Source organism: Panthera tigris, chromosome D2 (genome assembly GCF_018350195.1).
Source record: "Panthera tigris isolate Pti1 chromosome D2, P.tigris_Pti1_mat1.1, whole genome shotgun sequence".
Taxonomy (NCBI): Eukaryota; Metazoa; Chordata; class Mammalia; order Carnivora; family Felidae; genus Panthera; species Panthera tigris.
The window spans coordinates 28,298,941-28,320,393 of NC_056670.1; the positions used below are offsets into that span (position 1 = coordinate 28,298,941).

Sequence of the window (21,453 nt, forward strand, 5' to 3'; positions counted from 1 at the left end):
ATGGATGGAACTAGGGGGTATTTTATGCTAAGCGAAATTAGTCAGAGAAGAACAAGTATCATATGACTTCACACACATGAGTAATTTAAGCTACAAACAGATGAACATAAGGGAAGGGAAGCAAAAATAATATAAAAACAGGGAAGGGGACAAAACATAAGAGACTTTAAATATAGAGAACAAACAGAGGGTTCCTGGAGGGGTTGTGGGTAGGGGGGATGGGCTAAATGGCTAAGGGGCATTAAGGAAGACACGTGCTGGAATGAGCACCGGGTGTTATACATCGGGGATGAATCACTGGAATCTACTCCTGAAATGATTATTGCACTGTATACTAACTAACTTGGGCGTAAATTTAAAAATAAATAAATAAATAAAAATTTTCAAAAAAAGTAATGCAGAAAAAAAAGAACTACCTGCTATGTTAAAAGATTATTTCACAAATTTGCTCAAGTAGAATGGTGAGCATGCAATTTATGTTCACTTAAGCAATCCTTCATTATTTTTATCTTCCTTCGTAAAGAAAGTGTCAGTAGGTCCCCACAACTTGAGGGCTAGATATTGGTCTTCAGTCATAGCCTTGGCAGCGGCTCCATTTGTACTGTTCATCTCTTTTATATAGAATGTGAATTTAATGAGAAAGTTCATTTTCAGAATAAAAATCACTATGATGCCAAAAAAACCTTCTTATCCAAAAAAATAAAATCTGTAACTTATATATATGGTAATGGATGCTAATTAGACTTATTGTGGTGATAATTTCACAATATATACAAATTGACTCATTATGTTGTACACCTGAAACTAATAATGTTATATGTCAATTATACTTCAACTTAAAAATAATAAAATAAAATAAAATAAAATTGCTTAGGTTTTTTTCACCTTATTTGTCAGCATTAACATTATATCAATAAACCTATTATTGCCTCATTTTTTGTAGAACTTAAATATTATTCATGAATTTTGAATCTTATTGGCCATCACTTGATCTTTGATGCCCCAAAGTCTCATCTTAATAACATTAGGATATTACCATAGTTCCTCAATTCTAAAACACTATTAATTACAACAAATACCATCTATTGCTTCTTTTCAGAATGTAAGTATAGATAATATTTTGTCAATATTGGAGCATTCAAATTCAAGGCTGAGCTGTGAGGCCTATTATTCCAGGAATACAGAGAGTAAGACAGAATAAAAATACCATTAATCAATCGTCAATAACCTTCAACAAAGCAGGAAAGAATATGCAATGGAAAAAAAGAGTCTCTTCCACAAACGGTGTTGGGAAAACTGGCTGGCAACATGCAGAAGAATGAAATTGAACTTATTTCTTCCACCATATATAAAAATAAATTCAAAATGCATTTAAGACCAGGGGCACCTGGGTGGCTCAGTCAGTTAAGCATCTGACTTCAGCTCAGGTCATGATCTCATGGTCCGTGAGTTCAAGCCCTGCATCAGGCTCTGTGCTGACAGTCCAGAGCCTGGAGCCTGCTTCGGATTCTGTGTCTCCATCTCTGCCCCTCCCCTGCTCATGCCTCTGTCTCTCTCTCTCTCTCTTTCTCTCAAAAAAAAGTAAATAGACATTTTTTAAAAATGCATTTAAGACCTAAATGATGTGCAGCAGGAAACCATCAAAAATCCTAGAGAACACAGGCAGCAACCTCTTTGACCTCGGACATAGCAAAGTCTTACTACACACATTGCCAGAGGCAAGGGAAGCAAAAGCAAAAATAAACTTTTGGGATTTCACCAAGTTAAAAAGCTTCTGAAGCAAAGGAAACAATCAAAGGCAGCCTACAGAATGGGAGAAGATATTTGCAAACAACATATTTCAGAAAGGGTTAATCTCCAAAATCTATAAAGAACTTATCAAACTCAACACCCAAATAACAAATAGTCCAGTTAAGAAATGGGCAGAAGACATGAATGGACATTTTTCCAAAGAAGACATCCAGATGGCTCATGAAAAGACACTCAACATCACTCATCATCAGGGACACATAAGTTAAAACCACGATGAGATACCACTTCATATCAGTCAGAATTGCTAAAATTAACAACACAAGAAACAACAGACGTTGGCAAGGATGCAGAGAAAGGGGAACCCTGTTGTACTGTTGGTAGCAATGCAAACTGGTGTAGCCACTCTGGAAAATAGTATGGAGGCTCCTCAAAAAGTTAAAATTAGGACTACCCTATGATCCAGCATTTGCACTACTAGGTATTTACCCAAAGGATACAAAAGTACAGATTCAAAGGGGCACATGCACCCAATTTTTATACCAGCATTGTCAACAATAGCCAAACTATAAAGAAAGCCCAATGTCCATCAATTGATGAATGGATATAGAAGAGGTGAGGTAAACAGATATATAGATATATAGACATACACACACATGAATATATACATATACATGTACATATATACAATGGAATATTACTCAGCCATCAAAAAGAATGAAATCCTGCCAAACAATGTGAATGGAGCTAGAATTTATTAGGCTAAGCAAAATAAATCAGAGAAAGAAAAATACTGTACAATATCACTCATAGGTGAAATTTAAAAAACAAAACAGATGAATATATGGTAAGCAGGGGGGAAAGAGAAGAGAGGGAGATAAACCATAAGAGACTCTTAATGACAGAGAACAAACTAAGGGTTGATGAAGAGAGGTGATGGGAAATGGGTTAGATGGGTGATGGGCATTAAGAAGGGCACTTGTGATGAGCATTGGATCTTGTATGTAAGTGATGAATCACTGAGTTCTACCACTGAAGCCAATATTGCACTGTATATAAACTAACCAAAATTTAAATTTAAAAAATTTATATATATACACATATATATGTATGTATACATATATAACATATATATGTATATAACATATATATACACATATATGTGTGTATATACATATATATTTACATATATATACATATATATATGAACAAAAATACCATTAATCAGGTTTGAGTTCAAAGCTGATTCTCTTGAGATTTTAAGAAAAAAATAGTTGTGGAAGGCATTAATGAAAAAGAAAATCATTTTCTACATTATTTTGGCTCCTCTTTAGCAAAGGCTAGATCTGACAGACTAGATCATAGAGTTTTACGAAGCAGATCTGGTCAGATAAAGAAAAAAAGTAGGGAAGCTCCCCTCACCTAGCCCCAAGAGACTAGTGGAAGAAGAGGCTGACAGATAAGAAAGACAGGTAAGATACATGTCCTTATTTCCCCTGTCTGAGGTTCACTCAGACTTGGGAGCTGCATTAGCATGATTGAGGGGAAATACTGAAAACAGAGAGCCTTGGTTCCATTTATCTTTGGAACTCTGGAAGAAAACAGCTTCATAAGCTGCTCTGCACAAACTTTGGAGTTGCCACAGTGACATCTTGGCACCACAGTGTTATTATAAGTAGGAGGAAGGGAAGCTTAGCTTTCCTAAAGTCAGTCCTGATTGCCATGAGACACGGATAAGACCCACACCATCCTAGATACCATAAAGGACATCAAAATGTGGCTGTGTTAAAGACTGGTGGGCCTGCCCTGAGCCCACCATGGTGAGAAACAAGGTGATCCTACAGCATAGACTGAGAAGTAGACAGATAATGCCAAACACTTGACAGAGGATGTATCTGGGATTTAAGGGTCTGAAGCACTATCAGGGGCCAAGCATCCTGAGAGAACTATGGACTCCAACCAAGATGAAAAAGAATATGCCACAAATTCTGTCAGCTATGGACTATATAGGAAATACAGAGACACCCAGTCACCACTGGGTGTCTGGTCACCAGTGGGACGGGTCACCAGTCCAGAAATCATCCCAGACCAGCCATTCTGCAGCAATAACCACTACATGTACAAAGGTCCATCTCCCACTCCCATAGGATCACATAAGCAACACTCCCATCCAACCACCTATTTCTGATCACTATATCTAAAGAAATTGAGTACTTACCAAAAGGGACTGTGCCCTAAAATCATCAAAAAGGAAAACTACATTAAATGCTCATATTCGTTATAAGATATATCATAATTTCAGAAATGTTAAAAATACAGGTGGAGAATGTTGGAAAATGTGTCTAAACCACAGTATCTTGCTCTATCATGGGTTGAGAATGCAAACTGTTTCCTAAAAAGAAAAAACGCAGGGGCATCTGGCTGGCTTAGTCAGAGGAATATGGGACTCTCTGATTTCAGGGTCGTGAGTTTAAACCCCACATTGGGTATAGAGATTATAAATAAATAAACTTTAAAAAATGTTAAAAGAAAAAACTCATCTGAAAAATCACAAACCACATTTGTTAAGCCTTAGTTTATACAGCATTGTACTGTACATACTATAAATATCCAAATTTCCAGCTATATCAAGGTTAAATAACTTTTCCAAAGATAAAAATTATTTCTAGATTATAACAAACTGTGTCCTGGTTCCAAACATCCTAAAGAGAATCCCTAGCTCTTGAAAATCTCGTTTCTCAGGTCATGGTTTCTAGTGCCCCAAAGCCATTTCTGGGTATCATAGAATCCCTTGACATAGACTGACCACAGGCTTAGTCAGGGTGTGGGAGAGGCAGATCCTCCTCAAAAAAAAAAAAAAAAAAAAAAAAATGTGCAGGTCTCTCACAACAGGACAATCACCCCTGGGCAGCCCCTTCAGAACAGAACAACAATCAGAGTTCAGAAATTCCTGGTGACCTCACCACTCTGCCCCAGCATAAGGATGTATATAAGGATGTATATAAGGATGCCCCAGCATAAGGATGTAAGGTAGTGGTTTCCAACTCTGCCTACACAATGTTGCAATTTAAAAGTTAAAATTTACAGTCTCCACCACCACCTTCTCAAACTTGAATGTGATACAAATCAACTGGGATCTTATTACACCATAGATTCTGATTCAGGGGGTCCAGGGTAGGGCATAAGGGACTTCATTTTTCAGGAGTTTCTAAGTGAGCATGATGCTATAAGTCCATGGACAACACTTCGGAGGCAGCAAGGTCTTACTCCAGTGGCTGTATAATACAATCACCTGGGAGGCTTTATAAAAACACTTTTTTCTAATGTTTATTTTTGAGAGAGAGAGAAAGAGACAGAGCACGCATGGGGGAAGGGGCAGAGAGAGAGGGAGACACAGAATCCAAAGCAGGCTCTAGGCTCTGAGCTCTTAGCACAGAGCCCTACGTGAGGCTCAAACCCGAACCGTGAGATCATGACCTTAGTGGGAGTCAGACGCTTAACCGACTGAGCAACCCAAGCGCCCCAAGGGAAGCTTTTTAAAAATACTGTTAACAGGGTCCTACTCAAGATTCTGATTTAATCGGCCTTAGCTGTGGCCTGGGTAGCAGGATGTTTGTAAGTTCCTTACACAATGCCCTCATATAGCTGAAAGTTGAAAAGCCCTGGTGCAGATGATTATAAACGTACATATGATAGGACACCACACCACAATTTCAGACTTGTGCATTATGAATGTCTTTCCTCACAGCAATTCCACCCCAAATAGGGTCCACCAAAAGCAAGGTGCCATGGGTAGTCAAAAAACTTAGAGTCCACCATAACCTAATCCATACATGGATCCATAATGCTATCTAGTAGTGGACTGCTGAGTAAGGGAGAGCTACAGAACATGGATCCAAGACCTCTCAATAACAGTAGTTTTCCTAGAGCCGCTGCTAACAGTCCTACTGGGACCTAGGAGAGCTAACTGAGCACATTACAGAGAGTTGATAAGGAGGTTACCCTCAGGAATTCCTTATAAATTTATCCCAGATGAGCACCACCGAAATCCATTAAAAAGACAGGGAATGAGCCCTATACTAGAGCAAGCCTTGGGCCAAGAGGCAGAATCAGGTTCACTACTGGCTGATATAAAGGCCAGCATAGCATTTCTCACATTGTAATTACCTGGCAGCTTTTAAAATTACTTCTTGGTCCTACTCCCAAAGATTCTGATTTCATTGGTTTCCTGTGTGGCCTGGACATCAGGATTTTTTAAAGCTCCCCAGATAATTTTAATGTGCAGCCAGGATTGAAAACCACTGGACTAACAGGATGTCAAAGCAAATAGGAATTTTCTCAACTGCCTAGTTAGCACTCTTCTCCCAAGTGAGGCTTTTGTATCTCTCACAGGGCTTGGCCACAAATCACTCCATCATAATTTATGTCACAGGAACTCCCAACTGTGTATGGGATATTGCCCATTTCTTACCCTTCTTTAATCAGTAAATATAGATTATCTCTATGAGAAAATTGTCAGTGTAGAGCAGGGGCCTGCAAATTAGGCATCCAGGGCAAAATCTAGTCACTTGCCTATTTTGTAAATAAAGTTTTATTGGAACACAGCCATATTTTATTATAAACATCCATTTGCTTACGTATTGTCTATGGCTGCTTTCAAATTACAATGGCAAAGTAATTGCAATAGAGACCCTATGACTGTCAAAGCTGAACTATTCACTCTCTGGACCTGTACAGAAAAAGTTTGCATGGAGTTGTCAAGCTATAGATGCTGGGTGTTCTGAAATAGTCCAGGAATGTCTGTGAAGGGTAGAATCACACTTAAAGCAGTGAAAATGATGACATCTTGGGAGATATGGACTCCTATACCTTCAACCAGCTGAACCAGAATTTCTCCCATCAATCTAGCATTTTCCACTAAAAAGGCAGATGGATATGGGCTTATCAGTCTATGTCACCTGGCTGCCTATGGAACCCATTTATAAGAAAAAGACCTTATTCCACAACTAAGTTAGAAGTGGATACCTGTGAGATCAGTCTGAATGTGCAGAGGAAAAGATGAGCTGTGATTAAAAGATAAAGTAACAACAGAAGTGGAATGGACTGGGGTGGTCAGAGAAACAAGAACAACATGGCAGCAACACTAGAGTAAGTGGAAAGAAAATCAGAGCCTGACAGAATAAAAGGTCTAGGAAGCAAGTGAGTAGAGGTGAAAATATGCTGAGACTGACATCTGCTCACAGCTAATCTCAGAGCTACCAAATTCTGGTGGTGGGAGCAATCCTTATATATTCAGCCATGCACAATTCCTCATGCTATTTTAATCAATTAGCTATTAGTTTTTCTTATCCTTATTTTAATTTAAAATTTTTTAATGTTTATTTATTTTAGAGAGAGAGACAGAGCGTGAGTTGGGGAGGTGCAGAAAGAGAGGGAGACACAGAATCCAAAGCAGGCTCCAAGCTCTGAGCTGTCAGCACAAAGCCCAATGCAGGGCTCAAACCCACAGCCTGATGTGGGGCTGACCCAAGCCAAAGTCAGACACTTAACTGACTGAGCCACCCAGGTGCCCCATCCTTATTTTAAAGAGTGGCTTCCTACTCTGGAAAACAGTGTGGAGGTTCCTCAGAAAATTAAAAATAGACCTACCCTATTACCCAGCAATAGCACTGCTAGGAATTTACCCAAGGGATACAGGAGTACTGATGCATAGGGGCACTTGTACCCCAATGTTTATAGCAGCACTCTCAACAATAGCCAAATTATGGAAAGAACCTAAATGTCCATCAACTGATGAATGGATAAAGAAATTGTGGTTTATATACACAATGGAGTACTACATGGCAATGGGAAAGAATGAAATATGGCCTTTTGTAGCAACGTGGATGGAATTGGAGAGTGTTATGCTAAGTGACATAAGTCATACAGAGAAAGACAGATACCATATGTTTTCACTTCTATGTGGATCCTGAGAAACTTAACAGAAACCCATGGGGGAGGGGAAGGAAAAAAAAAAGAGGTTAGAGTGGGAGAGAGCCAAAGCATAAGAGACTGTTAAAAACTGAGAACAAACTGAGGGTTGATGGGGGGTGGGAGGGAGGGGAGGGTGGGTGATGGGTATTGAGGAGGGCACCTTTTGGGATGAGCACTGGGTGTTGTATGGAAACCAATTTGACAATAAACTTTATATATTGAAAAAAAATAAAAATAAAGAGTGGCTTCCTTTTTCTCAACTATAGAAATACCATAGAGATAACATCTTTATACTTACTAAGCCTTGAACCTGTGTTTAAAAGACATTCATTAACGAACTTCTAAGATAACTTGTTGAAGTTAGAGTCAAAACCCCAATATTTGCATATAAAGTAATCTACAAGAACACTATATGCATGCAGACCTGTCTTTAAGATTTCCTTGGAATCTTCAAGATTAATTCTGACATAAATTCTATTGATAGAATAATCAGCAAAGCTACCAAAAAGAAGCTTGGTGATAAAACCAAGGAAACCTAAGCAAAAAGCATCACACTCATTCAAAATGACGTACTGAAATGACAGAAAACCACCACAAACAAATGGAACTTGAATTCTTTTCTGAAAGAATCAAAGGAAATTATATTCTAGGAGGCTAAGAAGCCAAAGCATGTCTTCTCCCAGCTACATAGAAATCAATCAGATCGGTCTATAGAATAGTAAGAAAAGAACCCTTTGGATATCTAAACATCTAATTGCTTTTTTTTTTTCTTTTCTTTCTCTTGGCTGAAGGAGAGGAGAAAGAAATTCTGTTGATAGTAGGGTGTGGCACAGGGGTTCTGCACAGAAGCCAGGAAAGAAAGAAAAACATGGTACTTGGAAGAGTAAGAATTCACCATCCAGGCACTTGGATTGGGATTTACACTAACAAGGAGAGGGGAGAGATTGGAGAAGAAGCTGAAAGGAGTTTTTTCATAATGAATTTTGTGTGGCTTTAGGTCACAAAAATTGCTTCACTGGGGCCCATGTGACAGCATACTTGGGAAGAGAGGCATTCTCCCCTCTCCTGTAGGAGCCCAGTGCCATTCTGCCACCTTGAGAACTGGCAGCTTTGGAGGAATTGGGACATGGCTACCTTGGCACGTCATTCCCAGACTCACAATGGGCATCATTGACAGTGAATCATCAACAAGACAAAGCTAAACGAAATGGGAAAACACAGCAGACAGTTTTGGAAGCAAAAGTGAGTCATACCTCAGAGACTCCAAATTTTAGAGATGAGAAGAAAAACAAAGGAGAGACTTTGCAGGAAAATGTCCATCCTAACACAGGTAATGAGGAAAATTATAGGAACCCTGGATTGCTGCTACTAATGGAACTTCTTTTGAACTTGCAGACACTTCTTTTGAACTTTTCAGAACTTTCAGATGAGAAGGTAGGAAGCCAGGGAATCAGATCACATAAGGAAGAAAAATATCTGGCCTATATGCCCAATGCTCAAGGGAATTGGAAACAGGCCCCACAGAGGCTAGAGTATAATTCTGAGACTAGAATGTGGTTTGGAAACTGGAAGAATACATTAAAACACTGGTAAATAGGTATTTTCACTGTCCCTCAATAGCAGGAGTTTGTGGATCTGAATTTGAAAACTGCTCCACTAGAACTCTCCTCCCTGTCTCTACTTCTTTCTTTAGTTTTGTACATGATGGAACTGTTTAACCCCAGATACTAACTGCTTAACTCTCAGTATGTAGTCAATTCCCCAAAAAGAGGATGGTGATAGAACCTATTCACCATCTTCTCCCAAAGGCAAAGCTCGCATGCCAGATTGCCTCATAGGCTTCTTGCCAACAAGTAACTGTCAATAAGTCAGCTGCCCACCAAAAAAGGAACCTCTAAGAAGAATGCAATTTGGAAGATAATAGTTACTGGAGATTTTCACAATATTCCCATTCTCCTGAGCACAGGATAGGATCATACATCCAGTATCCACAATGACCACATTACTTGCTTTGACAAAAGCAATATGAGTGAAACTGACATATATCACACCTGGGTGGACATTTTAGGAGACTTTGCGTGATTCATCATGTTCTCTTTCCCTGTTACAATACTGGAAGTAAATACAGATATGAAGCCGGGTCTCTGGGTGCTGGTACTAAGTAGAGACATCCTGCTAACTTACAATGGACATGTAGCGTAAGCACAAAATGAACTTTTATTAAGCCTCAGAAATATGGGATTTGGCTTATCACAGCAAAATCTAGCTTATGCTGACCAATAAAAGAGTTGGAAAATATTCTTAAATTAGACCCAATGAATATTATTGAGTATATGAAACCATCCCCAAGGGACTTCCAGAAATAGATGGAGACACTATGCAAGTAGAAGCCAAGGAAAGGCCAAGAGAAGGTCCTACAAGAGTTAGGAATGAGAGCCAGAGAAATAATGTTTATTACTATTGATTTAACTCTGTATTTACCTCTTGAAACATAGGATATATACACATCATAAAATATACTTGAACCTTTACCCCAAAAAAACTTTGTACAAGATAACACGTTATACAAAGTTTGCTAATGTTTTTATCTTAAAAGATTTTGAGTAAGTCAGTTCTTTAAGTTCGCTTTCAACATGAATCTGACACATAGCAAATTATATTTTGTGGCAAATAAGATTATAGACAGTTCCATTATGTAATGACTGTAGCATGATCTAGCAACTCTTATCTCCTTCAAAGAGTATACGACATACAGATGTAAATTCTTTTAATCGCAATTGTGCATAAATAGACTTTCTGCACTGCACTGCCTAATTTGGATCTTGAAAGTGATAAAGTGCAGATGCCTACAGTTGCAATCATAAAAATGTAATTCCTGAGAAAAAAATTATTTCTGATACATTTGAGGAATTTATTACAGAGGGATGCAACTGTTTAAGTTATAACACAGAAAAAATGAAAGCAACTGATTGAAATATATCCCAGACAGAACATCCCTGTAAAATGACCTAGTAATTTACCTGTACCCAAGAGAAAAAAAAATAGATTAAAGATAAATCAAGTTTGGTGGGGAACACTCTGATAACTATAAAAAGAGCAGAATAAAGATTTATGAATAAATGAATAGAAGCCAGAGTGACATAATAGTATCTATGACCAATTACTCCAAAAATTAAAATGTGATTTTGACTTTGAGTTATATACAGAGCTGGCAAGTAATTTCTGTGAAACCTTGAAAGCAAAGGAATATAACATTAAGATAAATAATGAGTAAAAGTGAGGATTTTTTAATGGGGTTACTACATTGATAACTTTATCTGGTGGCACTATGAGCTTAAAGATCATGAACTTCTTTTGGAATGTTTTCCAGTATAACCAGAGACAATATTACATACTTAAACCAAGTAAGTATTTCAAATTAAATACTCGTTGAAAAAAAAGTCAATACTACCCAAGGCAATCTACATATTCAATGCAATCCCTATCAAAATAACACCAACATTCTTCACAGAACTAGAACAAACAATCCAAAAATTTGTATGGAACCAGAAAAGATCCCAAATAGCCAAAGCAATTCTGAAAAAGAAAACAAAAGTTGGAGGCATCACAATTCCAGACTTCAAGATGTATTACAAAGCTGTAATCATCAAGACAGTATGGTACTGACACAAAAACAGACACTTAGATCAATGGAACAGAATAGAGAACCCAGAAATGGACCCATAAACATATGGCCATCTAATCTTCGACAAAGCAGGAAAGAGTATCAAATGGAATAAAGACAGTCTCTTCAGCAAATGGGAAAACTGGACAGCAACATGCAGAAAAATGAGCCTGGACCACTTTCTTACACCATACACAAAAATAAACTCCATACACAAAAATAAACTCAAATGGATTAAAGATCTAAATGTAAGGCAGGAAGCCATCAAAACCCTCAAGGAGAAAGCAGGCAAAACCCTCTCTGACCTTAGCCACAGCAACTTCTTACTTAACGTGTCTCCGGAGGCAAGGGAAATAAAGGCAAAAACAAACTACTGGGACCTCATCAAGATAAAAAGCTTCTGGACAACGAGAGAAATAATCAGCAAAACTAAAAGGCAATCAATGGAATGAAAGAAGATATTTGCAAATGGCATATCAGACAAAGGGCTAGTATCCAAAATCTATAAGGAACTTTATCAAACTCAACACCCAAAAACCAAATAATGCAATGAAGAAATGGGCAAAAGACATGAATAGACACTTCTCCAAAGAAGACATCTAGATGGCTAACAGACACATGAAAAAAATGCTCAATGTCACTCATCATCAGGGAAATACAAATAAAAACCACAATGAGATATCACCTCACACTGTTAAAATGGCTAAAATTAACAACTCAGGCAACGACAGATGTTGGCAAGGATGCGGAGAAAGAAGAACCCTTTTTCACTGCTGGTGGGAATGCAAACTGGTGCAGCCACTCTGGAAAACAGTACGGAGGTTCCTCAAAAAATTAAAAATAGAACTACCCTATCACCCAGCAATTGCACTACTAGGTATTTATCCAAAGGATGCCAGGTGTGCTGTTTTGAAGGGGCACAATGCACCCCAGTGGTTATAGCAGCACTATCAATAGCCCAAGTAGGGAAAGAGCCCAAATATCCATCAACAGATGAATGGATAAAGAAGATGTGATATATATAAATATATATATTATAGATAAATATAGATATCTATATCAATATAGATATATCTATATATAAATATCTATATCAATATAGATATATCTATATATAAATATCTATCGATATCTACATCCATTTATCAGCAATCAAAAATAATGAAATCTTGTCATTTGCAACAACATAGATGGAACTACAGTGTTTATGCTAAGCAAAATTAGAGAAAGACAAATACCACATGACTTCACTCATATGTGGAATTTAAGATACAAACCAGATGACGATAAGGTGAAGGGAAGCAAAAATAATATAAAAACAGGGAGGGGGACAAAACATAAGAGACTCTTAAATACAGAGAACAAACAGGGTTGCCAGAGGGTTTTGGGGGGTGGATGGGCTAAATGGGCAAGGGGCATTAAGAAAGACACTTGTTGGGATGAGCACTGGTATTATATGTAGTGGATGAATCACTGGAATCTAGTCCTGAAATCATTATTGCACTATATGCTAACTTGGATGTAAATTTTAAAAATATAAAATAATAAAAATAAATAAAATAATAAAATAAAATAGAAAAAATAGAAAAAAAATGCAATGAGATATTCAGTATGATGCTATTCTAGAAAAATGCACCTAAAATACAATTTAAGGAAAATTTTTACTTGTATTGATAGGTAATACATGATCAAAGTGACAGATACAAGAACTCTGTGGCATCAACAAAAGGTCGGTTATATTAATAATTCTTTGAGTTAGAAATGCGCTGGTTTTTGATAAGAATAATTCCATTAAAATGAAAATCAAGAGTATGTCCAAATCATTTGCTGCACTAGAATTCTCCTTTATGGGATAATTTCTAAACATAGTAAATATTCTATAAATTATTAATACTTTGATTTGAATCTTGCTAAGATCTAGAAACTTTTTTCTAACTGGGATATTAGTGAACTAGTATACCAACTGCCTTTAAGAAATCAAGAAACTTGTTCAAAAACATTCACAACAATCTTAAGGACCATAAAATTAGCAACTACACTTACATATAACTGAGAACTATCTAGCATATAATAAATACTAATTATTCTTTCCCTGACACATTTACTTGTAGATCATGAAGAAGTATGAATCCAAGCACCATATTTAAACCCCTGTGAAGTAATAAGCATGACCACACTTTTTAAAAGAGTTAAATTTCTTTCCAATCAAATACACTTATTACAGGTCATTTTACCCTTTTAATTTTCTACATGGACTCATCAAGTGTTTATAGATTATTATAATAGTTTTTAAACATGCCAGGAAATACACATAAACTGTGAACAGCATACTCTTCAATGTGAATTTATTTAAAATATTCCCTATTGATACAGGAGTACTGATGCATAGGGGCACCTGTACCCCAATGTTTATAGCGGCACTCTCAACAATAGCCAAATTATGGAAAGAGCCTAAATGTCCATCAACTGATGAATGGATAAAGAAATTGTGGTTTATATACACAATGGAATACTACGTGGCAATGAGAAAAAATGAAATATGGCCTTTTGTAGCAACATGGATGGAGCTGGAGAGTGTGATGCTAAGTGAAATAAGCCATACAGAGAAAGACAGATACCATATGGTTTCACTCTTATGTGGATCCTGAGAAACATAACAGAAACCCATGGGGGAGGGAAAAATAAATAAATAAATAAATAAATAAATAAATAAATAAGAGGTTAGAGTGGGAGAGAGCCAAAGCATAAGAGACTGTTAAAAACTGAGAACAAACTGAGGGTTGATGGGGGGTGGGAGGGAGGGCAGGGTGGGAGGGAGGGCAGGGTGGGTGATGGGTATTGAGGAGGGCACCTTTTGGGATGAGCACTGGGTGTTATATGGAAACCAATTTGACAGTAAATTTCATATATTAAAAAATAAAAAAATAAAAAATAAATAAAAAAAAATAAAATAAAATAAAATATTCCCTATTGACTGCCTTATCAATGTACTTGACTAAACCAAACTATTTATTGGTTTCAGTTAGAACATAAAAAGTAGTTTCTTCATAATGATACTTTCTCTATTCATAAACAATATGTCAGCAGCCTTTGTGACTAGCAAGTCTTAAGTGACCAACTCTAATGTTCTACTCTTACAGGACAAATAAGGGTTATGTGGTTGCATTACTGCACTAGCCTTTATCACTAAATGAAGGCCATTACCCTATTCACATCTAGTAATTGCAGAGGAACAAAATCTTAAATGACTTGTGAGAACTCATTTTATAACTTTCAAAAACCATAACAATTCTCATTACTTGCTCACTTTTACATTTAGTAACTAATCCTAGGGAGACAATTTGAACTGATGACAAAAATTTATATACAAAGATGTTCAACACAACATTATTCATAACAGTAAAAAAGCAAAAACCACCTGAATGTCCCAAAATGGGAGGCTGCTTTATTTTTTTTATGAAATTTATTGTCAAATTGGTTTCCATACAATACCCAGTGCTCATTCCAACAGGTGCCCTCCTCAATGACCATCACCCACTTTCCCCTCCCTCCCACCCCCCATCAGCCCTCAGTTTGTTCTCAGTTTTTAAGAGTCTCTTATGATTTGGCTCCCTCCCTTTTTTTTTCCTTCCCTTCCCCCATGGTCTCCTGTTAAGTTTCTCAGTATCCACATAAGAGTGAACACATATGGTATCTGTCTTTCTCTGTATGGCTTATTTCACTTAGCATAACACTTTCCAGTTCCATCCACGTTGCTACAAAGGGCCATATTTCATTCTTTTCTCATTGCCACGTAGTATTCCATTGTGTATATAAACCACAATTTCTTTATCCATTCATCAGTTGATGGACATTTAGGCTCCTCCCATAATTTGGCTATTGTTGAAAGTGCTGCTATAAACATTGGGGTACAAGTGCCCCTATGCATCAGTACTCCTGTATCCCTTGGGTAAACTCCTAGCAAGGCTATTGCCTGGGTCACACGGTAGATCTATTTTTAATTTTTTGAGGAACCTCCACACTGTTTTCCAGTGTGGCTGCACCAGTTTGCATTCCCACCAACAGTGCAAGAGGGTTCCCGTTTCTCCACATCCTCTCCAGCATCTATAGTCTCCTGATTTGTTCATTTTGGCCACTCTGACTGGCGTGAGGTGATATCTGAGTGTGGTTTTGATTTGTATTTCCCTGATGAGGAGTGACATTGAGTATCTTTTCATGTGCCTGTTGGCCATCTGGATGTCTTCTTTAGAGAAGTGTTTATTCATGTCTTCTGCCCATTTCTTCACTGGATTGTTTGTTTTTCGGGTGTGGAGTTTGGCTGAGTCCTTTATAGATTTTGGATACTAGCCCTTTGTTTGATATGTCATTTGCAAATATCTTTTCCCATTCCATTGGTTGCCTTTTAGTTTTGTTGATTGTTTCTTTTGCAGTGCAGAAGCTTTTTATCTTCATGAGGTCCCAATAGTTCATTTTTGCTTTTAATTCCCTTGTCTTTGGAGATGTGTCAAGTAAGAAATTGCTGCGGCTGAGTCAGGGAGGTTTTTTCCAAGCTTTCTCCTCTAGGGTTTTGATGGGTTTGATGGTCTCACATTCAGGTCCTTTATCCATTTTGAGTTTATTTTTGTGAGTGGTGTAAGAAAGTGAGGCTGCTTTAAAAAACTATGGTGCAGGGGTGCCTGGGTGGCTCAGTCAGTTGAGTGTCTGACTCTTGATCTTGACTCAGGTCACAATCTCACAGTTCATGAGTTCAAGCTCCACATCAGGCTCCACACTGGAAGTGCGAAGCCCACTTGGAACTCACTCTCTCCCTTTTTCTTCCCCTCCCCAGCTCATGCTCTAGCACTCTCTCTCAAAATAAATAAATAAACTTAAAGAAAACTATGGTGCAGCAATATAATTAAACCACAATTTTATGAAATCATGCTTACAAAGAATGGGGAAATTATCAAAATATCACTTTAAATAGGAAAGTGAAATAAAACCTTACATATACAGTATTATTTCCACCTTGTTTACATATATTCTTCATATATATGAGATATAAATTATATATAACATATATGTTCTTTAATGTTATAAAACTCTAAGAATAATAAAAATCCATAATTTTAGTATATTGCAAGTAAATACAGCAAAACATTGTTTACCTCTTGGTTGTAATAATTGAGTGATTTTTATTCTCATATTTTTGGTTTTGGTTTTGATTTATTTTGTTTTGCTTTTCTACTTTTTTCAGTGAACTTTACCAGAAAAACAATAAATAAGCTTTTTTGTTTCTTTTTAACATGAGAGAATTCAGTAGGTGGCTAAAATAGGGATTCTAATGAAGTCTACATAGTCATCAAGTATCAATTTCACACCAGGTATCAGTGCTGTTAAGAATGCCAACGTTCATGATTAAGTTTTCATCAGTAAAGCATATGTTTTGTGTTTCCAGTAGCAGATATCTTCTATGGGTGTGCTAAGTAAAATCATGCAGTCTATTCTGAGTTACTCCCCTCCTCACCATCTATCCCACAAAGAAGAAAAGCAGAACATTTTTAAAGTATCAGAGGTGGGGTGCCTGAGTGGCTCAGGCATTTAAGCATCAGGCTCATGTTTTTGACTCAGGTCATGATGTCACAGTTTGTGAGATCAAGCCCCACGTCCAGCTCTATGCTGACAGCATGGAGCCCACTTGGGATTCTCTCTCCCTCTCTCTCTCTCTGCCCCTCCCCTGCTCACTCTGTCTCTCTCCCTCTCTCTCTCTCTTCAAATAATAAATAAAGTATCAGAGGTAAAATCAATGCAGTTTCTCACTCAAGTAACCTTTGAGTGCTTCAAAGCCCTAAAAAAGGGATGATTTAACAATCCCATTTACAATTACACCAAAAAAGAAAAAAATACTTAGGAATGAACTTAAACAAGGAGGTGAAAGACCACTACTCCAAAAATTAGAAAACACTGATGAAAGAAATTCAAGATGACCCAAACAAATGGAAAGATATTCCATGCTCATGGACTGAATGATTCAATATTGTTAAAATGCCAATACTACCTAAAATAATGTTCAGACTTAATGTAATGGCTATCAAAACCCAACATGTTTCACAGAAGTAGAATAATCCTAAAATTTGTATAGAACCACAAAAGACCCCAAAGCCCAAGAAATCTTGAAAAAGAACAAAACTAAAGGTATCACAATCCCAGATTTCAAGACACACTACAAAGCTGCAGTAGTCAAAACAGTATGGTTCTGGCACAAAAACAGACACCTAGATCAATTGAACAGAGTAGAGTCCAGTAATAAACCCACACTTATTCATGGTCAACAATAGGGAAAAGACAGTCTCTTCAACAAATGGTTCTGAGAAAACTTGACAGCTACCTACAAAAGAATGAAAATAAACCACTTTCTTACACCACACACAAAAATAAACTCAAAATGGATGAAAGACCTAAATGTAAAGCCTAAAACCTTAAAATTCCTAAAAAACAAAACAAAACAAAACAAAAAAACAAAAACACCACAGGTAGTAATTTCTTTTACACTGTCTGTAGAAATATTTTCTAGATATGTCTCCTATGCAAAGGAAACAAAAGCAAAATTAAACTGTTGGGACTATACCAAAATAAAAAGCTTTTGCACAGCAAAGGAAAACGTCCACAAAACAAAAAGGCAACCTAGTGAACTGGAGAAGATATTTGCAAATTATATATCCAATAAAGGGTTACTATCTAAAATGCATAAAGAGCAGCGCCTGGGTGGCTCAGTCGGTTAAGTGTCCAACTCTTGCTGTCAGCTCAGGTGATGATCCCACAGTTCGTGAGACCGATCCTTTTGCTGGGCTCTGCACTGACAGCACGGAGCCTGCTTGGGATTTTCTCTCTCCCTCTCTCTCTGCCCCTCTCCCACTCATGGACACACACGATTCCCCCCACAAAATAAATAAATAAACTTTTAAAATATATAAAGAACTTCTATAACCCAACACACACCAAAAAAAAAGCAAGAATCCAATTATAAAATGAGTAGAGGACCTGAAGAGACATTTTTCCAAAGAAGACATATAGATAACAGACACTTGAAAAGATCCTCAACATCACTCATCATCAGGGAAATGCAAATTAAAACTGCAATGAGATATCACCCTACACCTGTCAGAATGGCTAAAATCAAAAACACATAAAACAAGTATTGGAGAGAACATAAAGAAAAAGGGACCCTCATGCATTGTTGGTGGGAACAAAAACTGCAGCAACCACTGTGGAAAACAGTTTGGAGGCTCCTCAAAAAATTAAAAATAGGGTCACCATATAATATAGTAATTCCACTACTGGGTATTTACACAAAAAATATAAGAACAGTAATTCAAAAATATATATACGCACTCCTATGTTTACTGCAGCATTATCTGCAATAGCCAAAGTATGGAAACAGCCCAAGTGTCCATCAATGGATGAATGGATAAAGATGTGTTATATACACACTGGAATATTAGTCATCTAAAAAAGAATGAAATCTTGCCATTTTGCAACAACATGAATGGACCTAGAGGGTATAATGCTAAGTGATATACGTCAAGAAAAAAAAAAAGAAAATACCATATGATTTCATGTATATGTGAAATTTAAGAAACAAATGAACAGAAAGAAAGAAAGAAAGAAAGAAAGAAAGAAAGAAAGAAAGAAAGAAAGAAAGAAAGAAAAGAAAAAAACAACAGCAACAACAACAACAAAAAAAAATAGGCACTTGAATTCAGAGAACTGGTGTTTGCCAGAGGGGACATAGGGGAATGGGTAAAATAGATGAATAAAATTAGGAGTAAACTTATCATGATGAGTACTGAGAAATGTACAGAATTGTTGAATCATATTGTATACCTGAAACTAATAAAATACTGTATATGAATTATACTTGAATAAAAAAGAAAAAGAGATAATTTGTCTTAGAAGGTATAATGTGTGATAAGCCTAAAGAGAAGTTCCCTCACAAATTTTGGGTTAAGGACAAAAATTTAAGTCTATAGCATTGTATAAGTTTTTTCAAGTTCTGCTTTAAGAGCTCCAATAAATAAAATCTGGACTTACATAATAAGTCAGAGAATCATGATGTATATTATGAAAGGATTATTGACTTTATGAAAGACTTTATCACAGAATTTCTTAAATAGTTGCTTTTCTCATACATTTTGGTATTTTAAAAATAATTTCCTACTTGACAAGTGAGCCACTATGTGCCTTGGGACAAGTCATTGAAAGTCTCTAGGCTCAACTTCCTCATCTATATAATAAAGATGGTTTTAACATGCTGCCTACCTCACTCAGTTTTCATGACTATAAAACAAGAGTATTTATATAAAGATACTTTGAAAGCTGTATATACATATTTTTATGGCTGTTGCTTTTAAAAGAGAATCTGGAGGGGGTAACTTTCATAAATTTCTTATTATTACTAAATATATAATTTTTTTTATTTTAACAGCACTTTAAAGGACAATTTGAGATGACATACTCATTCTATGAAAATCAACTCTTTTCTTGGTTCATGATCTACTTTTCCCATGTTTTTAGATCTTCTTCAGTTACACATTTTTATTCCCATGGTCTTAATACCTGGATTATGAGAGGTTCCAGTAGTTTCTCTACAGTGAATGTTTGGACCTGCAGATCCTGAGGATCAATATTCAGTGTGATTGGTGTTTCAGCTGACATGCTGCCTGTGCACAAAAGCAAAAAAAGACACTTATTAATAAAGAAAAATACTTTCTAAAGGGGAAGCACTAATGAAAACCATAGAGTACATGAGATCTGTATTCAGCACCTCTTCCTGATATCAGCCATAGCTCTCAGATGACCAGGGTGCCAAGTTCACCAACAGAGAAATGAGATATTCCCCATCTGTTCTCGGAGGCCATGTGGTCTAGAATTAGATCTTCCAATGAATCAATCTATGTTAGTATATGTTCATGACTAAAATAATAACCCAGGGTGAGTTTACATTTGACCAGGAGTCTTAAGGAAAAAAGAATGGCCAAATGGTGAGACATATTTTACAGCATGCAAGTGCTTTGACTTCCATGAAATCATAGCACTGAGGCAGCCAGCACTCATATTTTGCTTGTTCTTGCTAATGATGACTCAGATGAGGAAGCAAATAGAACTTTGGAAGACATATGACACATCTCTATTTGGGGAACTGTTTGAGGGTTTGATTGGAAAAGAAAGTTGGGGGCAATTTACTTTCCTATACAGAAAATAAACTAATTTAAATTGGCATGGTTATACATAAAGAGAGAAGAGATTGATACTTGGGCAAGACAAAATAAGAAAAAAATTATAAGCCATCTTTAAGGCATTGACATTAATCTCAGAAATCAGTGAGATTTTTGCATAAGAACACACATATATATCAGAAGACCATAAATGGCATGTATCATAACATATTCAAGTCAACAAATTGGCTATAAAGACTATTACCCAAATCATTAAGCTTACAAATTGGTATCAACTTATTCACAGTCAAGTATTTACTGAAGGTCCACAGAAATAAACAGTAAGAAACATGTATCACCTGTATGTAACTTAGTCTCAAAAAAAAAATTATAGTCCACAGAAACATGTGTTACTATCAGCTCAAAAACCTTCCCACTTGGCTCTTACCCATTTTCTTCTATAGTTTCCTGTATTTGCAGGCTAAGAAAATATTAGATTCTGCCCCCAGAAAATATCCAGATATTCCCTATGGCACTCAAGGAAGCTAAAACAAAAATAATTAAGAAGTACAATAGTACTCCCCCCTTATCTACAGTTTTACTTTTTGTGGCTTCAGTTACCCACAGTCAATCATGGTCCAGTCCAGAAACAGATGATCCTCCTTCTGACATATCACCAGAAAATGAATAGAAGCCTAACACTGCGTCACAATGCCTAGGTCATTTAACTCACTTCATCTCATCAAATAGGCTAATTTACCATCTCACAAGAAGATGAAGACTGAGCACAATAAGATATTTTGAGGAAAAGAGATAAACTATATCGCATAACTTTTATTATACTATATTGTCATAATTTTTCTATTTTATTAT

At 36.7% G+C, this 21,453-nt stretch overlaps 1 protein-coding gene across 1 annotated transcript in view; it reads right to left on the reverse strand.

Annotated features, from left to right (window-relative positions):
• The window catches only part of CTNNA3 (catenin alpha 3), a 1,692,711-nt gene extending 1,671,474 nt beyond the window's left edge, over positions 1–21,237 (reverse strand). The window contains exons 1-2 of the mRNA XM_042960559.1: positions 21,206–21,237; positions 19,982–20,085 (exon numbers count right to left, since the gene is read on the reverse strand). Coding sequence (XP_042816493.1) covers positions 19,982–20,085; positions 21,206–21,215 — 114 coding nt within the window. The 5' untranslated portion in view covers positions 21,216–21,237. The remainder of the gene's footprint in view (positions 1–19,981; positions 20,086–21,205) is intronic.
• Positions 21,238–21,453: the final 216 nt, after the last annotated feature.